We start from the raw sequence: 16,683 nt of genomic DNA, 5'->3' as shown, positions 1-16,683 counted from the left end.
AGTTTTTACCTTAAAATGAATCACTAATCACAATAATAATCTTGAGAAATTACTTTGTCAAAGCAACAAAATAAGTTTGTTTTATGATGGTGAAAACATTACAATGATGGTGAAAACTTGGAGAGATTTTGGTGCACAGATGGTGCACAGACCCACTGGGGAAAAAAACTGGTTGAGTTAACGTTGTTACAACGTAATTTGTCAACGTATGTTGATGTGGAATCTACGTGGAAAATACATTGGTTTAAAAAAAAAAAAAAGTGAATCAACGTAAACTGTAGTTTTGATGTTAAAATTTCAAACACAAGATTATGTCATTATGTTAAAAAAAAAATAACATAAACAAACCTTGTATAAAATATATTGAAATTATATCCTCTATCAGACAAAAGTCCAGCCCTGCTTAGCTATGATATTTGTCACTGTCTATGGGCCGAGTAGGGTTCCTAATCAGAGACAGCTGTCTATCGTTGTCTCTGATTAGGAATCATACTTAGGCAGCCTGTTTTCCTTTGGGGTTTTGTGGGTAGTTGTTTTCTGTCTTGTGTGTTCACCTGGCAGAACTGTTGGCTTTCGTTTTCCCTGTTTGTTTTTGAAGTGTCTCATTAAAAATCATTATGACCACTTACCACGCTGCATCTTGGTCCCCTCTTCCAGACGATCGTTACAGAAATTATATCCTCTATCAGATAAAAGTCCAGCCCTGCTTAACTATGATATTTGTCACTGTCTATAACCAATGCACTGTCGTGAGAATGCTTATTGAGAGATCTCCACTTAAAAACGAAATAGATTCACTGTTGCTATCAGAGTAATTCCAAAGGGTAGGTTTATTAACGGGGCAAATGAAATGTGAGCATACAACAGCTATAGTTTAAATTCAACCCAGAATTCAACGAAACCAAAAATCTGACATTGTTTTTCTATTGGAATTTGGTTGTGATTTTAGATGTTTGAAAGCATAGTGATAACACATGAAGAAAATAAAAAACTAACTTGTGGCTGTCTTTTTGAGTGGGTGATTATAGGTTGTAATCTCATTGATCAACATCTCAACCAAATATTACCCAATTATCCACTTGGTGTGCCCAGTGGGGAGGGACATGTTAAAAGGTAGAATTTTGGCACATTAGCAATTCTTAATTCATATAGAAAATCAGATTTATAGAATTTTCCATGTGGTGTATATATTAAAGAGCACTTCAATTTAATATAACATGATTTTAAGTCCAATATTGTTGGACAATTTCTACTTAGAATATCAAAGGGACAAAAAAGGGACTCATTTCGTTGAATGATCCAACAATCGACGTGGCAAAATTTAAAAAAGCTGATTAGCAAGTTTGGTTTCTGTTTTTTGACAACTTTTTCAAACAGGATTTATTTTGGATGTACTTTGATTGAGTTTGTAGACTCGTAGTCACGGTTTCTCTTCACGTCGACAGCTGTTTGCCAATCCACAATGCAGTCTGTTGCTTTTGTTTCTAGATATTGCTTTACGCAGACAGACTTAGGGAGTAAACACACATTGTTTGAGGATTCAGTATATTACATTTCAGTATGTGTGTTAAATGTGGATGCTGAGGTAACTTCTTCTGGAGGCTTCTAGCTTGATATCTTGACAAACTGTAATATTACTTAAGGATTAAGGAGAAAACAGAATTGTCGTTAAAAATCCTCCTTTAACCTGGATGATAGCTTTCACCTGGATTCACCTGGTCAGTCTATGTCTGTGTCACGGAAAGAGCAGGTGTTCCTAATGTTTTGTCCACTCAGTGTATATTGTATCCTTTTAATTTATTTTATAAAAGTGCAGAAAATGTGCATGTACTTTTATCCTCATTTTCAGTATTTTACATTTAAACTCTTACAACTGTCAAGTCGGTGTTCCATTAAGAATGGCAATATTTCATGGAATAGAAAAGAGATTCAGAAACTCTTGGAGGATGATGGAATTTGAATTTAAAAAAAAATGTATATTATTAAAAGAACAAACAATTAATTTCAAGATTTATGTAAGTGAAATGTTAATTTATGATGCTGAGGCCTGCTGTGTTCTAGAAGTTAAGTTCCTGGGTTTATTACTCTGACCCCAGATCAAGGTAGGGTCATGTGCAAGTATTCTAGCCAGTCACAGGGTTGCGACACAGACATGAGCTAAATCACAGCTCCTAGGAATTCAGTTTGTGGGATTCAGGCAATCTGGACTTTTTATACTTGGTCAAATCTTTCTCAGGAAGTCTCCCCATGGCCTCTGTCATACCTAGGTTCAAATACTATTCGGAATCTTTTCAAATACTCGATTGAGGCTTGATTGAGCTTTCCTGGTGCACTGGAATTAATAGAATAGATTTATGAAAACATCCTGCCCATCTGGCACTACCAGGCAGGCTAAAGCAAACACTCTAAATTATTTTCAAGATTTCCCAATCATATTTGAATCCAGGTCTGGCCTATGTTCTGGCCTAAAACTGCATTTACACAGTCAGCCCAATTCTGATCATTTATTCACTAATTGGTATTTTGACCAATCAGATCAGCTCTGAAAAAGATTGGTGAAAATATCAGGGATCGGTCAAAAGACCCAATTAATTAGTGTTAAAAATATAATAATTGGTCTTTCTTTGTTAACACAGCCTTGGAGACATAATGATGGGGACCCCTATACCTTGACAGCAGAACCCAGTACCCTACAGTGAGGGAAAAAAGTATTTGATCCCCTGCTGATTTTGTACATTTGCCCACTGACAAAGAAATGATTAGTCTATCATTTTAATGGTAGGTTTATTTGAACAGTGAGAGACAGAATAACAACAAAAAAATCCAGAAAAACGCAAGTCAAAAATGTTATAAATTGATTTGCATTTTAATGAGGGAAATAAGTATTTGACCCCTTTGCAAAACATGACTTAGTACTTGGTGGCAAAACCCTTGTTGGCAATCAGAGGACAGACATTTCTTGTAGTTGGCCAGGAGGTTTGCACACATCTCAGGAGGGATTTTGTCCCACTCCTCTTTGCAGATCTTATCCAAGTCATTAAGGTTTCGAGGCTGACGTTTGGCACCTCGAACCTTCAGCTCCCTCCACAGATTTTCTATGGGATTAAGGTCTGGAGACCGGCTATGCCACTCCAGGAACTTAATGTGCTTCTTCTTGAGCCACTCCTTTGTTGCCTTGGCCGTGTGTTTTGGGTTATTGTCATGCTGGAATACCCATCCACGACCCGTTTTCAATGCCCTGGCTGAGGGAAGGAGGTTCTCACCCAAGATTTGACGGTACATGGCCCCGTCCATCTTCCCTTTGATGCGGTGAAGTTGTCCTGTCCCCTTAGCAGAAAAACATCCCCAAAGCATAATGTTTCCACCTCCATGTTTGACGGTGGGGATGGTGATCTTGGGGTCATAGGCAGCATTCCTCCTCCTCCAAACACGGCAAGTTGAGTTGATGCCAAAGAGCTCCATTTTGGTCTCATGTGACCACAACACTTTCACCCAGTTGTCCTCTGAATCATTCAGATGTTCATTGGCAAACTTCAGACGGGCATGTATATGTGCTTTCTTGAGCAGGGGGACCTTGCGGGTGCTGCAGGATTTCAGTCCTTCACGGCGTAGTGTGTTACAAATTGTTTTCTTGGTGACTATGGTCCCAGCTGCCTTGAGATCATTGACAAGCTCCTCCCGTGTAGTTCTGGGCTGATTCCTCACCGTTCTCATGATCATTGCAACTCCACGAGGTGAGATCTTGCATGGAGCCCCAGGCCGAGGGAGATTGACAGTTTTTTTTGTGTTTCTTCGATTTGCGAATAATCGCACCAACTATTGTCACCTTCTCACCAAGCTGCTTGGCGATGGTCTTGTAGCCCATTCCAGCCTTGTGTAGGTCTACAATCTTGTCCCTGACAGCCTTGGAGAGCTCTTTGGTCTTGGCCATGGTGGAGAGTTTGGAATCTGATTGATTGATTGCTTGCTTATGTGGACAGGTGTCTTTTATACAGGTAACAAACTGAGATTAGGAGCACTCCCTTTAAGAGTGTGCTCCTAATCTCAGCTCGTTACCTGTATAAAAGACACCTGGGAGCCAGAAATCTTTCTGTTTGAGAGGGGGTCAAATACTTATTTCCCTCATTAAAATGCAAATCAATTTATAACATTTTTGACTTGCGTTTTTCTGGATTTTTTTGTTGTTATTCTGTCTCTCACTGTTCAAATAAACCTACCATTAAAATTATAGACTGATCATTTCTTTGTCAGTGGGCAAACGTACAAAATCAGCAGGGGACCAAATACTTTTTTCGCCTCACTGTATGCTGTAGCTCCTAAGTGTATTCAGCTTAAAGCTACATCAGATATTTTTCAGAGCTGATCTGATTAGTCAAAAGACCAATTAGCGGGGAGAAAAAAAGATCAGAATTGGGCTTTCTGTGTAAACACAGCCTCAATGGAAAACAATGGGGCGAGGCGATAATGAACTATCGTGTTGTTCTGAACTGTGACCCAGTTTGGTGCTGAACGTTTTACAGAAACAAAGGGGCTATTCTAATCTCCAGAAGTTCCCTCCTGCCCAACCCACCAAGCCTAATTACTCAGTGATGTAATGACTGTATTCTAAAATCCACCTGCATCATTATAATTTAGGCTATGACCTGAGATGGACTAGTGTGAGGAAAGGTTTTAAATGATAGGTAGTATGTGTTGGATATGAAATGAATACATTTAATTCAACCAATTTAGACCCTTCAGACTTATGGTATCTGTTGACTGGATCTGTAAGCAGCTTCTCCATTATCTATGTGTTGGATTTGAAATGAATACATTTCATTCAACCAATTTAGACCCTTCAGACTTATGGTATCTGTTGACTGGATCTGTAAGCAGCTTCTCCATTATCTATGTAAATTATTGAATAAATAAATGAATTAATTAATGAACCGGCCTCGTTCCCAGGATGACTGTTGCTGAAATGTAATTTGTCTCAAGCCAAAATTAGAAAGGTCTTATTGTAAAAAGCTAAGGAATCAACATAAGTTGATGACGACATACTGTATGTTAATGACATTGATGAAAGCATAAGTTAATGACATGGAAATCATTTTAAGTGATGTCTCAGTTACGACTTTTCCGGAAACATTTCTCCAGAAGCATAATCTCTGCACCGTAAGGCCAGCACCAGTCATATCGTCAGCGTTCAGAGAACCAGTACATGTGAGGTCAAGTTGCTACTGTTGAAAATATTTGATTAGAAATATGAATGACATATGATATACTGAAACCACTGATAACTCAGATGAGTGTCTTTGTGCTTCCTCTCTGATGGACAGAAATAGAGATGTCATGTCCTGGTCTATCTGAGGTGAAGTCTTTTTTGTATTCAACTCTGCCTGTTGAAGAAAGGATCTCACTGATGACAACCCCCCGATCACTGCAGGGCTATTTTCATCCCTAACAATGTAGTCCGGAGACTGATGCTGATGCTCACCTGTTTCCAATTAACTGTCCTGAGTTATTGCCACGAGGTTGAATATGTCAGAGTCATGAGATTATGACTCATGAGATTGAAGACCTCTTTTTAATCCTGTTTTTGTGAAGACTGCCTACGGAGAGCAACAACGAGCGAGGACTCGGTGCTCAGCATTCTTAGGCCCGGGACTTATTAGTCTGATTTTGTTGTAAAATATATATTTTCTCTCTCTTCTTCTCTCCCTCTCTTTAGATGTTCCTGGCTGCCCTGTCCTTTGCCTACTTCTCTAAGGCCTTGTCTGGGAGTTACATGAAAAGTACGATAACCCAGCTGGAGAGGAGATTTGATATCCCAAGTTATTTGATAGGTGTTATCGACGGGAGCTTTGAAATAGGTAAATACTGTAGCTTCATACCTACAGTACATGTTTCGTTTGCTTCTCTACCTAGCCATGTGTTCGTGTTTCTTCTTCTTCTTATTCCTCTTCTTCCTCCTCCTCTTCTTCTTTTTCTTCTACCTACTTAGCTATTCATACTGTATGTTTCACTAAAATGTTAGGGTGCATCAGGTGGATGAGTGGGCCGAGATTACGTCTTCCCGAGCGTGTCATCATAGGATCAACACACTATTTGCCAATTCATGAGCTTCCCTTTGAACGAATGTGTCTTTTTGTTATGGTGGGTTGTGTAATACAACCTCAAAAGCTAATGGAGCCATACCTATCCTATGTTCATTCTAGCCCTGTAGTTCTGTAAGGCATCAGTAGTGTTGAATGCTGCTATACTAGTGCTCTTATTGTCAGCATATGACCCTGGTCTGTAGTGCCAGTCACTGGGGTTTCTATGGCGATGTACGTTTCAGTAGGCAATTGCATCAAAAGCAGGGCTTCTTGTTAAAGCAAAGATCATAATGTTATGTTGACATGCTGGATCCTATGTCTCACTGTGTTAGAGCATATAGGTGATTGATCAACATCAGAGTTGTATTATAACATGATGAAGACAGCTTGTCTGTCCAAACGATGGCTATTCAATTATTGCATCTGAGCTCCTACGGTGTGAGGCTCTCCTTATCTTTTTCAAGTGTTCTTTCAAGGTTTTGGTACACTATATGTGCCATTGTCAATGTTTATAATTCCGTAAGCACTTCTGGATAAAAGTGTCTGCTAAATGACCATAATAAAGTCATATCAGAATAACATCCGGACGCTCTACATTTTCTCTGGTATAAAAACAGAATCACATCTGTGGTTCAATGTAAACATCTCTTGACCAATAGTGTTGTCGTTCTGAAAGTGTAACTGTCAAATGTAACTGTTAAATGGGCCCAACCATATCCCCTTTCCCTCCCCCCTTTCCCTCATCCCTTCCCCCACCCCTTCCCCCACCCCTTCCCCTCATCCCTTCCTCATCCCTTCCCCTCATCCCTTCATCCCTTCCCCTCATCCTTTCCCCACCCCTTCCCCTCATCCTTTCCCCACCCCTTCCCCTCATCCTTTCCCCACCCCTTCCCCTCATCCTTTCCCCACCCCTTCCCCTCATCCTTTCCCCACCCCTTCCCCTCATCCTTCCCCCACCCCTTCCCCTCATCCCTTCCCCTCATCCCTTCATCCCTTCCCCTCATCCTTTCCCCACCCCTTCCCCTCATCCTTTCCCCACCCCTTCCCCTCATCCTTTCCCCACCCCTTCCCCTCATCCCTTCCTCATCCCTTGCTCAGCACCTTCCCCACCCCTTTCCCTCATCCTTTCCCCTCATCCTTTCCCCTCATCCCTTTCCCTCATCCCTTTCCCTCATCCCTTTCCCTCATCCCTTTCCCTCATCCCTTCTCCTCATCCCTTCTCCTCATCCTTTCCCCTCATCCCTTCCTCATCCCTTTCCCCTCACCCTTTCCCCTCATCCCTTCCCCTCATCCCTGTATTATAGGTAACCTATTGGTGATAGCCTTTGTGAGTTATTTTGGTGCCAAGCTTCACCGACCTAAGATCATAGCGATCGGATGTGTCCTGATGTCGTTTGGGACGTTCCTCATCGCCATGCCTCATTTTATTTTAGGACGGTAAGTAGTAAGACGAGTACACAACCTGTTGTCAGAACATGAGAATGTATTGACCTCCCTGTGTTTGTAGGTGGCTCACATTAAGTTTTGTTTTTACAGTGAGATGGTAGTTTGATCTTAAGTTTTGGCTAACATGTTGCATGAAGATTTATTGTCACTGACAAAGTAACTGTAACGTAGACGCTGGGAGTCGAATAGACGTGACAGTAACATTGTCATTACGTGGGTTGGATAACAAATCAAGGGTAGCAATTGCATGGCCAATATACTGCTTTTCTTTTTTATGAATGCTTAGATTATTTTATTTGTTGTGAATTACATGTTTAAATCTAATGACACCTGATGGATGCTTTATCCATCGCCTTGCTTAACAGTCACATTGGTATTTTGTACACAGCTATAAGTTCCAATCGTCAGTTCGAGCGTCCATGAATTCAACTACTACCTTCGGTCCATGTCCAGCAAGCTCAGCTGAGTCCACACAGGCAGGTGACAAGGCCTCTATACTGCCGTCTGTAGGTAAGACATGGTAACTAAACCATATACACAGACATGCAGTACAAATGCAATCCCTACCACCTCCTCTTGACCTTAACTCTTCAATGTTTGTAGATCTGTAAGATGGACGCAATATAGTGGGAGCTCCAACACTACACTGCTTATACCTACTCAGACCCTCCATATTTTCTAACATTGATAGGTTAAGGCCAACGGGACGGGTAAGGAGGGAATTCGGACGGGCTAATGTCCAGGATACTAGAACATTGATAGGTTAAGGCCAACGGGACGGGTAAGGAGGGAATTCGGACGGGCTAATGTCCAGGATACTAGACCATTGATAGGTTAAGGCCAACGGGACGGGTAAGGAGGGAATTCGGACGGGCTAATGTCCAGGATACTAGAACATTGATAGGTTAAGGCCAACGGGACGGGTAAGGAGGGAATTCGGACGGGCTAATGTCCAGGATACTAGAACATTGATAGGTTAAGGCCAACGGGACGGGTAAGGAGGGAATTCGGACGGGCTAATGTCCAGGATACTAGAACATTGATAGGTTAAGGCCAACGGGACGGGTAAGGAGGGAATTCGGACGGGCTAATGTCCAGGATACTAGAACATTGATAGGTTAAGGCCAACGGGACGGGTAAGGAGGGAATTCGGACGGGCTAATGTCCAGGATACTAGAACATTGATAGGTTAAGGCCAACGGGACGGGTAAGGAGGGAATTCGGACGGGCTAATGTCCAGGATACTAGAACATTGATAGGTTAAGGCCAACGGGACGGGTAAGGAGGGAATTCGGACGGGCTAATGTCCAGGATACTAGAACATTGATAGGTTAAGGCCAACGGGACGGGTAAGGAGGGAATTCGGACGGGCTAATGTCCAGGATACTAGAACATTGATAGGTTAAGGCCAACGGGACGGGTAAGGAGGGAATTCGGACGGGCTAATGTCCAGGATACTAGAACATTGATAGGTTAAGGCCAACGGGACGGGTAAGGAGGGAATTCGGACGGGCTAATGTCCAGGATACTAGAACATTGATAGGTTAAGGCCAACGGGACGGGTAAGGAGGGAATTCGGACGGGCTAATGTCCAGGATACTAGAACATTGATAGGTTAAGGCCAACGGGACGGGTAAGGAGGGAATTCGGACGGGCTAATGTCCAGGATACTAGAACATTGATAGGTTAAGGCCAACGGGATGGGTAAGGAGGGAATTCGGACGGGCTAATGTCCAGGATACTAGAACATTGATAGGTTAAGGCCAACGGGACGGGTAAGGAGGGAATTCGGACGGGCTAATGTCCAGGATACTAGAACATTGATAGGTTAAGGCCAACGGGACGGGTAAGGAGGGAATTCGGACGGGCTAATGTCCAGGATACTAGAACATTGATAGGTTAAGGCCAACGGGACGGGTAAGGAGGGAATTCGGACGGGCTAATGTCCAGGATACTAGAACATTGATAGGTTAAGGCCAACGGGACGGGTAAGGAGGGAATTCGGACGGGCTAATGTCCAGGATACTAGAACATTGATAGGTTAAGGCCAACGGGACGGGTAAGGAGGGAATTCGGACGGGCTAATGTCCAGGATACTAGAACATTGATAGGTTAAGGCCAACGGGACGGGTAAGGAGGGAATTCGGACGGGCTAATGTCCAGGATACTAGAACATTGATAGGTTAAGGCCAACGGGACGGGTAAGGAGGGAATTCGGACGGGCTAATGTCCAGGATACTAGAACATTGATAGGTTAAGGCCAACGGGAGGGGTAAGGAGGGAATTCGGACGGGCTAATGTCCAGGATACTAGAACATTGATAGGTTAAGGCCAACGGGACGGGTAAGGAGGGAATTCGGACGGGCTAATGTCCAGGATACTAGAACATTGATAGGTTAAGGCCAACGGGACGGGTAAGGAGGGAATTCGGACGGGCTAATGTCCAGGATACTAGAACATTGATAGGTTAAGGCCAACGGGACGGGTAAGGAGGGAATTCGGACGGGCTAATGTCCAGGATACTAGAACATTGATAGTTTAAGGCCAACGGGACGGGTAAGGAGGGAATTGTGACCAGCAGTTTTTCATCCATTAAATCATTAAATTCTACCATGATATTGTGGGATCTAATGCTGTATTTAAACACTTTTTTTTTCTTCTAAATGACAGGCTGTGAGCAAGAGTCCAGTGTGTCAATGTGGATCTATGTGTTCCTGGGTAATGTGTTAAGAGGGATAGGAGAGACTCCTGTACATCCGCTGGGAATCTCCTATATAGACGACTACGCCAGGTCTGAGAATGCAGCCCTTTACATTAGTAAGACAACATGTTTTTTTCTGTCTCACAAAAAAAAAAATGTATATTCATTATAACTTTCAGAATAATTTGTTTAAAGTAGAATAGGTCATCTGTCATGTAACTAAATAAAGTTCCTGTCTTTTCTATGTTTGAATGTTTCAGGCTGTGTCCAGACCATATCAATCATAGGTCCTGTCTTTGGCTACTTACTAGGATCCTTGTGTGCCAAGATATATGTTGACATAGGATACGTGAACATGGGTGAGTCGATTCAGACAACTACCATATTACTGGTGTCGTATATACAGCTTTCCACGGTGGTGCCATTACATAATGACATAATCCAGTTCAGTTCCTATATACTCATGGTGCTGTTATAGCAGACGCTTTTATCCAGAGCGACTTACAGTCATGCGTCTATACATTTTATATATGGGTAGCCCCAGCGGGAATCGAACCCACAACCTTTGGTGTTGCAAGGACTATGCTCTATCGCAGGTTTTCCCAAACTCGGTCCTGCCCCCCTGGGTGCACGTTTTTGTTTTTGCCCTAGCACTACACAGCTAATTCAAATAACCAACTCAGGACAGAGAATGGGAAACCTTGGGTTGTTCTCAATTCACTTCACTGATTTTAACTGAATCCTAAATGGCTTTGAGCCCAACCCTGTTGGTTATATGACCCTGCTACAGCTGTCCTTCTTCTCCAGAGACCATCACCATCACCCCAGGCGATGCCCGCTGGGTCGGGGCGTGGTGGCTAGGGTACCTCATAGCCGGGGCTATCACCCTCATGTCTGCCGTACCCTTCTGGTTCCTGCCCAAGTCGCTGCCCATGCCCGTGGATAAGCAACTTAATGCCAACTGCACCTCAGAACAGACCCGGTTCATCAAGGACTCTCCTTCAGCCATGGAAGATACGTTTAGACCAGTGGAACCGGCCAACTTCCATCAAATGGCTAAAGGTACCTTAATATCCCCTGGCCTAGCTCTTGAGAAGACCCATAACAACATGCAGCACAGGCCTAATGATCAGATAGATGAGTGTATACTTCAGGCAGGGTCAAATGAGTTTAGGGATACAGTAACGTATTGGAGAGGACCATATCTACTACACTCTTAAACATAAAAACGTGTTCCTGAAGGTTTCTTTGGCTGTCCCCATAGGAGAACCCTCTGAAGAACCATTTTATGTTCCAGGTAGAACCCTTTTGGGTTCCGTATAGAACCCAAAAGTGGTAAGGGTTCTACCTGGAATCCAAAAAGGGTTCTTCAAAGGGCTCTCCTATGGGGACGTCTGAAGAAACCTTCTAGGTTCTAGATTAAAAAAAAAAATTCTAAGAGTGTACTTCAGAGAGCACACTCTGGACTGTCTGAGCCCTCTGAAGAAGTAGCTATGGTCGTCTCCAATAGCATTATTCATTCTCTTTCCATCTGTATCTCAATGCAGTTTTATATGGATGTGAATGGTACATTATATTCTTTTTAACCTTTATTTAACTAGGCAAGTCAGTTAAGAACAAATTATTTTTTACAATGACAGCCAAACCCGGACGACGCTGAGCCAATTGTGCGCCGCCCTATGGGACTCCCAATCACGGCCGGATGTGATACAGGCTGGATTCAAAGAGACAAGTAAGAAATAAAAACGTACAGAAACAAGTAACAATAATCGCTGTTGTTTGTTGTTGTATTTTTCACAGAATTTGTTCCAACATTGAAGAGCCTTCTGGGAAGTCCAATCTATATAACCTACCTCTGCGTGACTATTATTCAATTCAACTCTCTCATTGGCATGGTAACCTACAAGCCCAAATACATTGAGCAACATTACGGACAGTCAGCATCGAAAGCCAACTTCCTAATGGGTGAGTGCTCCATCGTTTTATGATCATGTGTTTAATGTGTCTTTAAAATCATACATCATCAAAAATAACATTGCTAATATTGTGTAATGGTGCAATAAAAAAAAATATTTCAGTTAGCTGGTTTTGTCTGGAGAGTTTCATGTTCTGTCTTTTAGACATTTTTTTTATGTTACATTTCCATGGCAGTATGGTTCTTTCATACAAAAAAAACAGACAGCTCCTCAAAAGATAGCTCTGACTTCTCTGTAATTTAACACTGACATGAGGAGACAGACTCTGACTTCTCTGTAATTTAACACTGACATGAGGAGACAGACTGACTTCTCTGTAATTTAACACTGACATGAGGAGACAGACTCTGACTTCTCTGTAATTTAACACTGACATGAGGAGACGGACTCTGACTTCTCTGTAATTTAACACTGACATGAGGAGACAGACTCTGACTTCTCTGTAATTTAACACTGACATGAGGAGACACTGACTTCTCTGTAATTTAACACTGACATGAGGAGACGGACTAGATAAAAGCGAGAGACTTGAAATTAATAGAAAATAATAAATGTTGAATAATGTAATTAATAAATAGCCAGTCTTGATATAAAATTATATTAAAGTGAAATTATATTTAAAGGGCTGTTGATGACCACATAAAAATAATAATAATAATAATAATAATAATATGCTTTTATTCTGTACTCAATTAGAGAAGAGTGATTTAGTAGGGAGAGGAGAGGAGGTTGGGGGCTCAGCCAGAAATACATTCAGCATTCCCCCTGTCCTTTCAACCATCAAAGACAGTTTCATCTCTCATGACCACTTCACATGAAATATGGATGAACGACTTTGATATGAATGAGGCTATTCCTTCCTTTGATCTCTTCTGGGAAGAAGGATTGCGCTAGATACAGTCGCATCTCTGCCTCCCTGTAAAACCCAGTGAGTGATTCCCAATACAGTTCCTATCCCCTCTGTAAGAACCTGGGCCCTTTCTCAATTCGTATTTCTGTGATTCATCACATCCTATCTCCTTGCCCGCTTCTCAACCCTATTGGAGGAGAAGATCCTTATGAAGAGGTGGCGATGAGACAAAGATGATCATTGAGAAAGATCCCTTTTGTCTTGTGATGTCTGTATTGTACGTGCCTGGCTACCCAGACTCCTTGCTCCTGCCAAATGCTACACCACTCCCACGGACATTAGTTTCTTCTCTGCAATGAGTCTGGATCTGAGTACCTCCCCGACCCTTCAACGAATGCGAACACATTTTTGGGGCTGTCTGATTGGTCCAGAACCAGAACACACGTGGGCAAAGCGCCGGTTTGATAGTTCGTCATTGGCTTTGATACTCTGCTTGGTTAGAGATGATCCAATCGATGATGAATTTGTTTTTTACAACACCCCTCTTGCCTCTCGTCACCACAAACGACTTCAGAGTAAAGTATGTAGCGAACAACAGAGTAATGGAATCATTTATTGTGAGTTGTCAGGTTAGTATTCCATTGCAGGCATAATCACCATCACAGCTAGGAAGAGTGGATTGTGGTAGATCTTTCCCTGTAAAATGGCTGTAGTCAAGGCCGGCTCTAGCCTTTTGGAGGCCCTAAGCAACATTTTGTTGGGGGACCCCTCACCACCATGCTGGCAAAACATTTTAGTGGCCCCCTTCTTAACGGTGGAGAGATTTTTTGGTTTTGATTTAGAGTTCATTTCCTGCAATTCTACACTTTACCATGGGGCATAGAGAAAATGCTGCCGTTTTTACAGCTAATTTCCTGCAATTCTATACATTTTGCCCAGGCAATTATGAGCCTGAAAACGTCATCCTGGAACGTTTCTGCAAAAAAAGGTAAAATGTCACAGTAGCTGATGTTTTTTCTCAATACATTGCAGTCAATGGGGAAAATATGTCACAGTGTTGACGTTTGCAGTATGTCAATACATTGCAACTAATGGGGAAAGATGAGTGTCACAAGATTGATGCTTAGGTCAATACATACAGTAGCAGTCGATGGGAAAAGATAAGAGACAACCAATTGGGTTGAGCCAGGATGTTGAGATGAAGCGAGGCTTAGGGTCAGGCTTAGAATTGAGCTGGAAGTTGATATGAAGCTAGGGTTAGGAATGAGGTTACGGTTAGGGTTGAGCAGGGTTGAACTGTGAGTGGACATGAAGCGAGGGTTAGGGTTAGAGTTAGGGTTACGGTTAGGGTTGAACTATGAGTGGACATGAAGCGAGGGTTAGGGTTAGAGTTAGGGTTAGGGTTAGAGTTAGGGTTACGGTTAGAGTTGAACTATGAGTGAACATGAAATTAGAGTCTCAACCCTAGCCTTACTCCAATTTAACAATTCATTAATTTGCCCCTACACCTCTACATGGCTCCCAAGTGGCGCCGCGGTCTAAGGCACTACATCTCAGTGCAAGAGGCGTCACTACAGTCCCTGGTTCTGTATCCAGGCTGTATCACATCCGACCGTGATTGTGGGTCCCATAGGGCGGCGCACAATTGGCCCATTGTCGTCCGGGTTAGGCCGGGGTAGGCCGTCATTGTAAATAAGAATTTGTTCTTAACTGACTTGCCTAGTTAAATAAAGGTGAATAAAAACATTTAAAAAGAGGTAGGCCTCACCTGACCTAGACTTAATGTACTTTTGAGTGACGGCAGAACGGTTGAGGCTAGAAACAAAATTACACATGAATTAACTCTTCACAGTGAAAACTTGGTCTCTCAGATAAGAAGGCATTTCTTCCATAGAAAAGCATTGTCTACAGTCCTCACATAACCATGACACTCCCGTTGACTGCGTTTCCACTAGTTAACCCGTCCTTGCACACAACCAATCGTGACCTTATAGGGATGCCCTGTGTTGAGGTTCAGCTTCCTGTGACAACAGGAAGTGTCTTAATTTACCCCAACATGGTCCTTCATTCTCTCCCTGCAGTTACACAAAAACACTGTCTTCCATCCTCTGTAGAACGTAACGTCTTAATGTAAAAACTTGAGGGCATTATTTAAGAGTGTTCGAAGGAGGGAACCCGGCATATGAAATTTAAAGTCAATAGACCCAAAATAATTTTTGACCTCCATTGGACACAATGGTCTTGCAGTTCTAGAAACTAAGAGCCATATTATGAATTATTGAATTAATTCTGAAAAGGATATTGTAAAAAAAAAGTTAGATTGACTTTAAAATGTAAAACTGTGTGTGTCTGCCTTCCTGCCTGTCTGTCTGTTTGCCTGCCTATCTGTCTGTCAGCCTGTCTATGGGAGAGAGGAAGGAGAGAGAGAGGTGAGAGGAGGGGGAGGCAGGGAAAGGAGAGAGAGAGAGAGAGAGAGAATGGAGGGGGAAGAGGGAGACAGAAGTGGGAGAGTGAGGGAAGGGGAGAGGGTGAAGGGGGGATGGGGAGAGAGAGGAGGGAGAGAGACAGATGAGAGGAGGTAGAGGGAAAGAAGGAGGGAGAGAGAATGGAGGAGAGAGAGAGAGACAGAGAGAGAGAGACAGAGACGGAGAAGGTGAGAGGGAGACAGAGAGGGTGGACGATGAGAGGTGAGAGAGAGACGGAGAGGGTGGACGGTGAGAGAGAGACGGAGAGAGGTGAGAGAGACGGAGTGGGTGGAGGATGAGAGATGTGAGAGAGACGGAGGGTGAGAGATGGAGACGGTGAGGGTGAGAGAGACGGAGAGGGTGGAGGATGAGTGATGAGAAGCAAAAATTCTTGCAATTCTACACATTTTGCCATGATTTATGCCATGTTAACATAATATCAACAGTAAGTGTGAGTCACTAACAAAATCAATGGAGACCACCTGGAAGTCAGGGGACCCTGGGCATGTTTACTGCAAGTTTAGATAGCTGGCTAGACTAACTTACCAGACTAACTTACCAGTCTAAAAAATGTTAGCTGGCGTGGGCTAATTGAGTGACTGTCAGTGACTGACATAAGACTAATAACTGCTGATGCACCTTGTGTATTTTAGTATTCTAAAAGGCGCTGCATGGTCAATGTGACGTCTGCATTGGCCGTGCAGCATTTACTGTGATACGGCCTCTGCAGAAGTCAGACCATTCATACTTCTTTCGCCTTCGCGGAGCAGAGCAGAGCTGTTGTCAAGGAAGTTGTCAAGGAAGTGAGTTTGTGTTCTTTTTCGGGACCTCCCGCCCCCCTCTACCGTCAACCAATCATGTCAATGTAGAGCTAAACGGACCCCTCCGCATTGTCCCTGTGGCTCAGTTGGTAGAGCATGGTGTGTGCAACGCCAGGGTTGTGGGTACGAATCCCATGGGGGGCCAGTACAATATATATTTTTTAAATAAATAAATGCATGAAATGAAATGTATGCATTCACTACTGTAAGTCGCTCTGGATAAGAGCGTCTGCTAAATGACTAAAATGTAAATGTAAAATGTTGCAACATTTGGGAGGCGCACGGCGATGCAGTACGGAGCTCAATTTGGTCTCTTCGTAATTGCGTCACACCATCCACACGGAGGC

General features: G+C 42.9%; 1 protein-coding gene across 1 annotated transcript in view; it reads left to right on the top strand.

The window, feature by feature from the left end:
* Positions 1 to 16,683, top strand: part of LOC106561698 (solute carrier organic anion transporter family member 1C1) — a 32,174-nt gene that overhangs the window by 1,573 nt on the left and 13,918 nt on the right. The window contains exons 2-7 of the mRNA XM_082956637.1: positions 7,176 to 7,514; positions 7,912 to 8,033; positions 10,194 to 10,340; positions 10,485 to 10,583; positions 11,032 to 11,286; positions 12,025 to 12,189. Of these exons, the coding sequence (XP_082812763.1) occupies positions 7,176 to 7,514; positions 7,912 to 8,033; positions 10,194 to 10,340; positions 10,485 to 10,583; positions 11,032 to 11,286; positions 12,025 to 12,189 (1,127 nt within the window). The remainder of the gene's footprint in view (positions 1 to 7,175; positions 7,515 to 7,911; positions 8,034 to 10,193; positions 10,341 to 10,484; positions 10,584 to 11,031; positions 11,287 to 12,024; positions 12,190 to 16,683) is intronic.

The sequence above is a fragment of the Salmo salar genome, chromosome 10, assembly GCF_965601325.2.
Source record: "Salmo salar chromosome 10, fSalSal1, whole genome shotgun sequence".
Classification (NCBI taxonomy): Eukaryota; Metazoa; Chordata; class Actinopteri; order Salmoniformes; family Salmonidae; genus Salmo; species Salmo salar.
The sequence above is the reverse complement of the archived record's forward strand: the minus strand, read 5'-3'. Positions and strand labels throughout refer to the sequence as shown.